Source organism: Phalacrocorax carbo, chromosome 19 (genome assembly GCF_963921805.1).
Source record: "Phalacrocorax carbo chromosome 19, bPhaCar2.1, whole genome shotgun sequence".
Classification (NCBI taxonomy): Eukaryota; Metazoa; Chordata; class Aves; order Suliformes; family Phalacrocoracidae; genus Phalacrocorax; species Phalacrocorax carbo.
The window spans coordinates 7,771,841-7,783,031 of NC_087531.1; the positions used below are offsets into that span (position 1 = coordinate 7,771,841).

Here is an 11,191-nt window from a genome sequence, read left to right on the forward strand (position 1 = left end):
AATCATTTGGATTTAGCTTCATTGTTCTGAAAATTTAATTGAAAATAATTACAATATGAGGTCCTAGCTGCTTCTATTCTACTTAATTTTTGCAGAATATATGCAGTAATTAAATAGGAAGTAATAACAAATGATAATATACAGCTGGCTTTTTTTAGTAGTGTTGCAGGATAATAAGAAACAGCCAAAGCCGATTCAAACAAGAAGCATGTGTGGTAATGGTCAAAATAATTATCTGTATCTATTGAATTCATAAATACAATATGAGGCACAATATTTTATTTGTTTATGTTGCCTTTCTTGAACTGCTTAAGGTAATGATTTAATTGGACAGTATGGACTAGGCTGATCACAGTACTTTCACAACATGTTGTTATCAATAGAAAGACTGTAGTATCTCTGTTAAGTAAAGCACTCTTCCGAGTTTACATTTGTCGTGGTTTAGCGGCAGCTCAGCCCCACACAGCCGCTCGCTCACTCCCCACCGGTAGATGGGGGAGAGAATCAGGAGGGTAACGCTCATGGGTTGGGATAAGAACAGTTTAATAATTAAAATTAAAAGAAAACAACAGTAGAAATGCAATGTAAAGGAGAACAACGAGAGGCGCAAAGCCCGGGGGTGGGGGGGGAAGGGAGGGGAGAGGGGGAACGAACCGCCGGAACAAACTGCCCGCACCGCAGCCGCGCGCCGCCCGCCAACCCGACGCCGCGCCGCCTCTGCGCTTGCGCTGCAGCTGCCCCCACCTCAATATATTGGTCATGGTGTCACATGGTATGGAATGAACCTGCCATTGGCCAGTCGGGGTCAGCCGTCCCCACCATGGCCCTGCCCCTCCCAGTCCCCCCCGCCACGCGGCAGAGCGCGGGAAGCTGGAAAGGTAGATGACCCCCACAGTGAGGAGAATTAACCCCTTCTCAGCCAAAACCAGCACATTCTCCACCCCTTATTCCATACCATTTACACCATGCCCAGGTCCCATATAATGCAATACAACCATACCAACCACCACCCCTCCCCTTCCCATCCTTTAACATAATACACAGACATCATTCCCTTAGTTCATGGACCTTCCCTGTACAATGTCCATTAAAAATGTCCATTGAGTTCATCCAGTCCATGACTCTGGGCTCCATCTGTTGTATCAGTCTTTCCGGGTGGGAGAGATGGTGTGTGGCGTTGGGTCGCTGCATACCAAGTCAGTCATCGTTCCATCACTGCTGCACGGCTTGTTTCATAGTTGATCTTCCATGGGTTGGGAGGCTCGTACTCTGATATCATTGGTACAACACAGAGGTGACACACAGTATTATATAGCAGTTCGCATTGTGCCATGCAGTTCATTGACTGTTTTCACCCAAAATCAAATCCCCTTCAGGCACACATCGGATTTCTCCATCCTCCCGCATCACCCACCAAGTGCACCCAGGTCCTCGAGCAAAAGCAATCCCACGAATGGGTTTGCCTTTGCCGGAGGCAGGAAGAACCCAGACTGTTTTGCCCAGCATACTTTTTGTGTGCACTACAGGGACTCTATCCCCTTCCACAGTACGTAAGGATTCTGACTGGGCAGGGCCAGCTCGGTTGGCAGATCCCCTCGTGTTGACTAACCACGTGGCTTTTGCTAAATGTGTATCCCAGTGCTTGAATGTTCCACCCCCCATTGCTCTCAGTGTAGTTTTTAACAGTCCATTGTACCGTTCAATTTTCCCAGAGGCTGGTGCGTGATAGGGGATGTGATACACCCACTCAATGCCGTGCTCTTTGGCCCAGGTGTCTATGAGGCTATTTCGGAAATGAGTGCCGTTGTCTGACTCAATTCTCTCTGGGGTGCCATGTCGCCACAGGACTTGTTTCTCAAGACCCAGGATAGTGTTCCGGGCAGTGGCGTGGGGGACAGGATATGTTTCCAGCCAGCCAGTCGTTGTTTCTACCATTGTAAGCACATGGCGCTTGCCTTGGCGGGTCTGTGGGAGTGTGATATAGTCAATTTGCCAGGCCTCCCCATATTTATATTTCAGCCATCGTCCCCCATACCACAGAGGCTTTACCCGCTTCGCTTGCTTGATTGCAGCACATGTGTCACATTCGTGGATAACCTGTGCAATAATATCCATGGTCAAGTCCACCCCTCGATCACGAGCCCACCTGTATGTTGCATCTCTCCCTTGATGACCTGAGGTGTCATGGGCCCACCGAGCTAGAAATAGTTCACCCTTATGCTGCCAGTCCAGATCCACCTCAGCCACTTCAATCTTGGCAGCCTGATCTACCTGCTGGTTGTTTCGATGTTCTTCAGTGGCCCAACTCTTGGGGATGTGAGCATCCACATGCCGTACCTTTACAACCAGGTTCTCTACCCGGGCAGCAATATCTTGCCACAGTGCGGCAGCCCAGATGGGTTTGCCTCTGCGCTGCCAGTTGCTTTGCTTCCATTGCTGCAGCCAGCCCCACAAGGCATTTGCCACCATCCAGGAGTCAGTATAGAGATAGAGCACTGGCCACTTTTCCCGTTCAGCGATGTCTAAGGCCAGCTGGATGGCCTTTACCTCTGCAAACTGGCTCGATTCACCTTCTCCTTCAGCACTTTCTGCTACTTGTCGTGTAGGACTCCATACAGCAGCCTTCCATCTCCGGTGCTTTCCCACAAGGCGACAGGAACCATCAGTGAACAGGGCGTATTGCTTCTCATTTTCTGGCAGTTGGTTATACAGTGGGGCTTCTTCAGCACGTGTCACCTCCTCCTCTGGTGATAATCCAAAATCTTTGCCTTCTGGCCAGTCCATAATCACTTCCAAGATTCCTGGGCGACTGGGGTTTCCTACTCGAGCCCGCTGGGTAATCAGTGCAACCCATTTACTCCACGTAGCATCAGTTGAATGGTGTGTAGAGGGGATGTTTCCTTTGAACATCCAGCCCAGCACTGGCAGTCGGGGTGCCAGGAGCAACTGTGCTTCAGTACCAACCACTTCTGAAGCAGCTCGAACCCCTTCATATGCTGCCAATATCTCTTTTTCAGTTGGAGTATAGCGGGCTTCGGACCCTCTGTATCCCCGACTCCAAAACCCTAGGGGTCGACCCCGGGTCTCCCCTGGTGCTTTCTGCCAGAGGCTCCAGGTAGGGCCATTCTCCCCGGCTGCAGTGTAGAGCACATTTTTTACATCTTGTCCTGCCCGCACTGGCCCAAGAGCTACTGCATGGACTATTTCTCGTTTAATCTGTTCAAAGGCTTGTCATTGCTCAGGGCCCCATTTGAAATCATTCTTTTTCCGGGTCACTTGATAGAGAGGGCTTACAATCAGACTGTAATTTGGAATATGCATTCTCCAAAAACCCACAACGCCCAAGAAAGCTTGTGTTTCCTTTTTGCTAGTTGGTGGAGACATGGCTGCTATTTTGTTGATCACATCCATTGGAATATGACGACGACCATCTTGCCATTTGATTCCTAAGAACTGGATTTCTCGTGCAGGTCCCTTCACCTTACTTTGTTTTATGGCAAAACCAGCTTTCAGAAGGATTTGGACTATTTTCTCTCCTTTCTCAAAAACTTCTTCCGCTGTGCTGCCCCACACAATGATGTCATCAATGTACTGAAGGTGTTCAGGAGCTTCTCCCTGTTCCAGTACAGTCTGAATCAGTCCATGGCAAATGGTAGGACTGTGTTTCCACCCCTGGGGCAGTCGATTCCAGATATACTGGACGCCCCTCCATGTGAAAGCAAACTGTGGCCTGCACTCTGCTGCCAGAGGGATTGAGAAGAATGCATTAGCAATATCAATTGTGGCATACCACTTGGCCGCCTTTGACTCCAGTTCGTATTGAAGTTCTAGCATGTCTGGCACAGCAGCACTCAACGGTGGAGTGACTTCATTCAGGCCACGATAGTCTACTGTTAGTCTCCACTCTCCATTAGACTTCCGGACTGGCCATATGGGACTGTTAAAGGGTGAGTGGGTCTTACTGATGACTCCTTGGCTCCTCAGTTGGTGAATGAGTTTATGGATGGGGATCAGAGAGTCTCTGTTGGTGTGATATTGCCGCCGGTGCACTGTTGTGGTGGCGATTGGCACCTGTTGTTCTTTGACCTTCAGCAACCCCACCACAGAAGGGTCCTTTGAGAGACCGGGCAAGGTAGAGAGCTGTTCAGTTTCCTCCGTCTCCAAGGCAGCTACACCAAAAGCCCACTTGTAACCTTTTGGGTCCTTGAAATAACCTCTCCTGAGGTAGTCTATGCCAAGGATGCACGGAGCCTCTGGGCCAGTCACAATGGGGTGCTTCTGCCACTCATTGCCAGTTAGGCTCACTTCGGCCTCCAATACAGTTAGCTCTTGGGATCCCCCTGTCACTCCAGCAATGCTGATGGGTTCTGCCCCTATATAGTTTGATGGCATTAAGGTGCACTGTGCGCCGGTGTCCACTAAAGCTTTATACTCCTGTGGGTCGGACGTGCCAGGCCATCGGATCCACACAGTCCAGTAAGCCCGGTTATCCCTTTCCTCCACCCGGCTGGAGGCAGAGCCCCTCTAGTCCTGATCATGGCAGTCACAACTCACTTCCTGCAAATGTGAATCAGGAGTCCTTCTATTACACTTAGCAATAAAATCTGCGCTTCTATTCCTCTGTCTGGGGACTTGTTCACTGGAAATTGGAGCAGCGGCTTTCCTGGAAGAGCCTCCCTGAGTGACTGTTCTTCCTTGCAGTTCATGTACTCGTGCCTGTAGGGTCGAGGTAGGCTTGCCATCCCACCTCCTCATGTCCTCTCCGTGGTCACGCAGGTAGAACCATAGGGTGGCCCGTGGTGTGTATCCCCATCTTTGAGCCAAAGGACGCTTATTCCTAACAGCTGAGACACTGCTCTGTCGAGGTGGGGAGTAGGACAGATCTTCTTTGAGTTGCTGGACCTCTTGGGATAGTTTCTCCACAGCAGAGACAAGCGAGGAAGAGATATTTGTTTCGTAATCCCGGAGTTTATCTATCACCTCTGCCACCGTTGGTGTCTCGTCATCTTTCCAGGACATCACTGCCAATGAGTTTGCATGCGAAGATGGTGCGCTCCGTACAAACTTCCGCCACATGGGTCGTGTGCACTCGGCTTCATCTGGATCTTTGGATGACCGTTGATCGTCCAGGTCACCATAAATCACCTCAAACACAGCTAATTCCCTTAGATACTGGATGCCTTTCTCCATAGTTGTCCATTTTCCTGGGCGATATGTAACATCTTCTTTAAAGGGATACCTTTCCTTCACTCCAGACAGGAGTCGCCTCCAGAGGCTGAGGGCTTGTGGCTTTTTTCCTATTGCTTTGTCAACGCCCCCTTCCCCAGAAAGGGATCCCAATTGTTTGGCTTCTTTTCCCTCTAGTTCCAGGCTACTGGCCCCATTATCCCAGCATCGGAGCAGCCAGGTGACAATGTGCTCACCTGAACGAGGGCTATAATCTTTTCGCATATCTCGCAACTCGCTTAAGGACAGGGATCGGGTGGTCTCTATTTCATTTATTACTTCTCCCTCCTCTCCCCGCGATGGCCCTGGTTCTTCATCATCCCGTTATAAACGAGTTGATGTCCGCTTCCAATATTTTGTCTTGTGTATGGGGGCAACTGATACTGCTACGGGTTTATTTTCTGAGCTAGCTCCGGTACTTGTTGTGGGGGTTTGAGTGGCTGCAGTGCCTGTCCTCAGGGCTGGATTGTCTACAGTGCCAGTCACTTTGCATTTCAATCCAGAGACATTCTCTTCCCCCTGGGGGCATTGAATGCTGTTGAGCAGGGCTCGGTATGCATGGGCCAGACCCCAGCATGTTGCAGTTATCTCTGTCTCTCTGGAGTTCCCAGCGTAACAACATACTTTCTCCAAATATTCTACTAGTTTTTTAGGATTCTGCACTTGTTCGGGGGTGAAACTCCAAAACACTGGGGGTGCCCACTGCCCTAGGTATTTGCCCATGCTATCCCACATGCCCTGCCACTCGTAACTATCAAGCCTCGGGGCAGATTTCTGGGTGATATTCTTAAGTTGCTTAGTCAAAACCAAAACAACCTGCCCAAAAACTAACAATAAGTGCACCTTAACCACCCAAGGATGTTCAAGATACAAAGACGTTGTTGTAACAAAGGCACAGACATCATAGAACAAAGTTGCAAAGGTATTATTCTGTATTTCCTCCATATAAAATCTCTCAGAGGAGGAGGTATAATTGCTAATTGCCTCAACAATGTGGTATCTAAAGTACAGTAACAGTTTCAGCAAAAACCCCAAATACCAGATAAAGCTGAAAACGAGTGTTTGTATAACAAATCTTGTAGGCAAAACATTACTAATCACAGCAGAACACAGCAGACTCAACAAATCAACACCAATCTGTAACACCAACTGCAAAAAGGACAACATGGTGCTGTGACCAGCAGCTGTTGTTATCTCCAACCCTTGAGCCCCACGTTGGGCACCAAAAAGACTGTCGTGGTTTAGCGGCAGCTCAGCCCCACACAGCCGCTCGCTCACTCCCCACCGGTAGATGGGGGAGAGAATCAGGAGGGTAACGCTCGTGGGTTGGGATAAGAACAGTTTAATAATTAAAATTAAAAGAAAACAACAGTAGAAATGCAATGTAAAGGAGAACAACGAGAGGCGCAAAGCCCGGGGGGGGGTGGGGGGGGAAGGGAGGGGAGAGGGGGAACGAACCGCCGGAACAAACTGCCCGCGCCGCAGCCGCGCGCCGCGCACCGCCCGCCGACCCGACGCCGCGCCGCCTCCGCGCTGGCGCTGCAGCTGCCCCCACCTCAATATATTGGTCATGGTGTCACATGGTATGGAATGAACCTGCCATTGGCCAGTCGGGGTCAGCCGTCCCCACCATGGCCCTGTCCCTCCCAGTCCCCCCCGCCACGCGGCAGAGTGCGGGAAGCTGGAAAGGTAGATGACCCCCACAGTGAGGAGAATTAACCCCTTCTCAGCCAAAACCAGCACAACATTTTATATATAAAGCTTGTGTCTAAAGAGGCCTGAAAAAATTCTGGAGATGTTGTGTTGCATATTACTTGAAAAAAGTTAATGTTAGAATGCTCATCTAGCTAATTATTTGTTCCTGAGCAGAGCTATATCTGAATAACTGGGTTTTGCTGGTTTTGTTTCCTTCCAGCATATGGCATAGGCCTTCTTGTGACCTTTGTGGCCTTGGCACTGATGCAGATGGGCCAGCCTGCTCTCCTCTACTTGGTGCCCTGCACTCTTCTCACAAGCTTTGCTGTGGCTCTTTGGCGAAAGGAGCTTGCAATGTTCTGGACGGGCAGCGGCTTTGCGGTGAATACCAGTTTGATATGAGTGTCTTCAAGAAATACTAATATTATAAAAACCTAACTAGAAATAAAGTTGAGTAAAATATTGCAGTATTATCAAACAAAACCAAAGATTTTTGTTTTGCTTCAGTGTTTGCTTTTAACATACTTTTTGCCTCAGTAAGGTTTTCTTTTTTTAATATTTATGGCCACTTAAACTGGCTAGTGAAAAGTAAAGTAGACCTTGTCTATCCGTCTTGATTGTGCCATAATTTTACTGGTTTGGTCTCTGTTGGAAGTATCATTATTAATATTAATGGAATGTTTTATAATATTACATTAAATATATCCTTAAAATATTTTTCTTCATATTTTTTTCTTAACCTGCTGCTTATGAAGGTAGAAATCTAGTTCAATATAGTAAATTATCATTTTGTTTCACTGTGGTACAAGTGAAATGAATTTGATTCCAAAAGGAATAATTTCTATCATGATGCATGATTATAGTTTTCGAGTACTTACTTGAAGGGCAAATCTATCAAGGTAGAGGTTCCCCCCAGTGAGTTTTATTTTGTTATCCTACTATTTGCAATAACCATCACAACTTTCCTCTAGAAAACTGAATCTAATTGTTGGAAAAATATTTGAGATCATTTGAAATGTGATGGAAAAGTTGCCAGTTGTCGTACACTGATAGTAAAGGTGGGCAAACCCAGAGAATGATGAAGTGCCAAGGTGGTGTTTGCCTGTTCCTGCGTAATCAGCAGAGTGCATCTGAAACCAGCAAGGAGTGACCAGGCAGAAAGCAATTAAACACATTTCTGGAAGAAAAATCCCCTTGTGTACTATAAAATGCAAAGACAGGATAACCGTGTATGGCATGTGTCCATTGCTGGAGAGTGATAATGGAGATGATGGTCCTTTAATCTTCATCTTGTATGACCATCACTCCTGGTAACTGGACACAGCAATTCCTCTTTCCATCATTCTGACCTGTGATCTTCCATTTACAGAAAGACCTACCTCAGCCTCCCTTGGTGATAGCTCCTGTCAACTGCCCTGAGCTTCCCAAAGATAGCAATGTACCAGCCTCTCAACAAGACCCAGAGCAAATGACGAGTCCTACCCTCCACGTGAAGGAGCTGCATGGCCCCACTTCAGCTGCCAAGGAGCTGGCTGATACCGACACAAAGACAGACCAGTCAGAAATTTCTCTTGCACAGAGTGAGGAACCAGCTGGTCAGAATAAGGACAACCTTGAAAGCAAATGCCTAAATGCAGAGCAAAAACAGCTGGAATAAACGATGCGATAAGAACTCCTTATTTTCCCTCACAAACATCCATATAAAACCAGTGTGTATTTAGGACTGGTTTAGTAGCATTTGCATTCATTGAGGAACCTCACTGGGAGTCTGATCATCAAATCCAACAACAAATGTTCTGCCTCCAGCTTCGGTACAGCTATACACTTCAAACATCTTTCTGAAATATGGTGCTCTACAAGGGTTCTGATGTATGGATTTCAATGATCATTTTATTAGTGAATGCCTCTGACCATTCCATCTTCATTATACCGGGGTAGTATTAAGAGTCTTTATTTACACAGTACTCTGTGCTTGTGTGGCTGTTTTGCTGCTTTAGCATAGTGTAGGTTAACATGGAGAAAAAGCATCGAACCAGTCTGCTACAATGCTTAGTTGAGAGAAACATGATAGCTTTTTAGCACTTTCTCTATTGTTACCTTTTACTTTACTTTTCCCTGCTTGTCAAAGCCATTGATGCAAGGGAATGCTTTAGTATAAACTGACATTCAGGAAATGCAGAGAATGGTTAAATTACCAGCCTCTGAAAGGATTTATACTACCACGGTGCATTAAATGCATCTCTTAATTTTTTTGTCTTTGTTTTTACTTCCAGGTACCTGGGTTGGATACTAGTCTAGTTTAAAAGGCAGGATGAATGGAGCTGCAGGAAACTTTCTAAGCACTCGTATGAACTCTAGGGGCTGTCTCTGAAAATAAACAGTGTTTGTCACAGAACACTATCTGGAAGCAAAAGCATATTAAAAATGTTTAATGTTTTAGAATAAAATACAAGCCAAATAGGTAAGGAAATAGGTAGTAGCACTATTCTAAGCTTGATAGACAGTATTTTCATTGGGAAAATGTGAAAGGAAAGGAGTAAAAGTTCATATGTTTGGGGTTTTGAGCTTCTGCTTGTTATTTGTTTAAGGAATATAATCACGCTTTCTAATTCTAAAGAAAATAATCTGGTGTTTTCATTCCCAAGGGAGTGCATATGGTGCTATAGTCAGATGTGATTTAAAGCTACTTGCTCAATAACTAATCAGCTGCCTCAGTCATGTTTTGTCTTTGTCCCAAGAGTACCCAAAGCTTGGCCTGTCAAGTTCTGGAATGAGGCTGTGATCTAGCACATTATTTTCCACCCCTTTCTACATGACATTGTGAAGGACTACATTTGTGAATTTAAAACTTCTTGGGGTGCATCTGGTCTTACTTTATGTCCTTGAAATTGTGTGTTTTCCCTGTATTACATGACTGAATCTTTTTTGTGTCAACTTTAGGACACATAGAGGGATGATGTGATTTGCATATTATTTATTCCATCTAAGAACATTTGGCTTTATCAAAGGTGTCTGTTCTACACTTAAATTGCAATCCCGGGAAGCCTCAAAGGCTTCACATTGAGACTGAAATAGAAAATGGAAGTGTTCTAGGATCCTAGAATATGATTCCAGATTGCCTGGAAGAAATACTCTTCGGGGTGTTTGAGAGCCCAAGACTTAGTTTACAAAAGTATCATCATAGTAACACAATCAGACATAGTGACATAGTGACACAATGCTTTTAAATTAAGTCTACAGCTGGCATGCTGAGTTGGATTCTGAAGGGCTCTCTGTTATTGTCTGTTAAATTTCAGCCATTGTCTTTTTGGCAATGTCTTCCAAAAGTTTGCCCTGTGCTTTTTGAATGATAACTTCTGTTCTTATCTGTTTCACATTGGGTGGCTAGTGTTCTTCCTCCAGAATGTGAAAGGCTTTCTGTAAAACCACACTATGGCTTCAGAGTTTTACCGGCTTCTGCTTAAAGCCTCAAGCCCTGTCTGATAAGTTGATTTAATGGTGAGTTTCTTGAAAGGCTTCCTGAATCCAAAGGCCTGCATTTAATTTACAAATCACCCCAATGGAAGATAGTAGTGCTAGAGAGATCTCTTTTTCAGTCTCCTCTTTAATGGACTGTGTTACTTTTGCCAGCAGTAATCCAAACCAATTATTGCTAATAAAAGGCAACAGAGACATTTTACTGAAAAATTTAGCCAGCTGGATTATGCCTTAATTTAAGCCATTGTATAAGTATGTATATTAAATTAAGAAAACAATCTCGTGTTTAAATAACAAACTTGACAAATAGGAAGAAAACAAGTTTGGAGACTGACTCAGAGTTCTGTGGTTTTTTGCCTTGATTGTCTTTCAGTCATAATGTTATTTGGAATAGCTTTTTTATATACTTAAAAGCCAGTACCTTTCTGATGATGAAGCATTAAGTTTTATCACCTACTTGAAAGTGTATTTTTAACATTTGTCCTCATATGTTGTGGGTTAGGAAACAGTTTATTTCTCAAAATGTTTATAACTCAATTAAAATGGAAGAATTCCTAACACTTGTAGGCATTTAACAGTTGCTTTGTTCACATTGCATTCTAGAGAGGTCTGCTTGGAGCACATGCCTCGCCTTATGTTTCCGGGGGTTTTCCATCTGGTTTTAAGTGTGGGGGTTTTTGGTTTTGTTTTTATATTTTCCACACTACAGAGATCAATGTGGGCAGAAAAAAACCCAATAGCTACTCAATACAATATCTCCATCTCCAGCATATTTTCCATTAGTTTTGTAACA

At 45.4% G+C, this 11,191-nt stretch overlaps 1 protein-coding gene across 4 annotated transcripts in view; it reads left to right on the plus strand.

Annotated features, from left to right (window-relative positions):
* Positions 1-10,958, plus strand: part of LOC135310082 (signal peptide peptidase-like 2B) — a 41,297-nt gene extending 30,339 nt beyond the window's left edge. For 3 of the 4 annotated variants that reach the window (XM_064469261.1, XM_064469262.1, XM_064469263.1), the window contains 2 exons: positions 7,142-7,302; positions 8,291-10,958. In XM_064469261.1, coding sequence (XP_064325331.1) covers positions 7,142-7,302; positions 8,291-8,578 — 449 coding nt within the window. In that variant the 3' untranslated portion in view covers positions 8,579-10,958. Of the gene's footprint in view, positions 1-7,141; positions 7,371-8,290 lie in introns of all 4 variants that reach the window. The other variant, XM_064469264.1, reaches the window with a different exon arrangement.
* Positions 10,959-11,191: the final 233 nt, after the last annotated feature.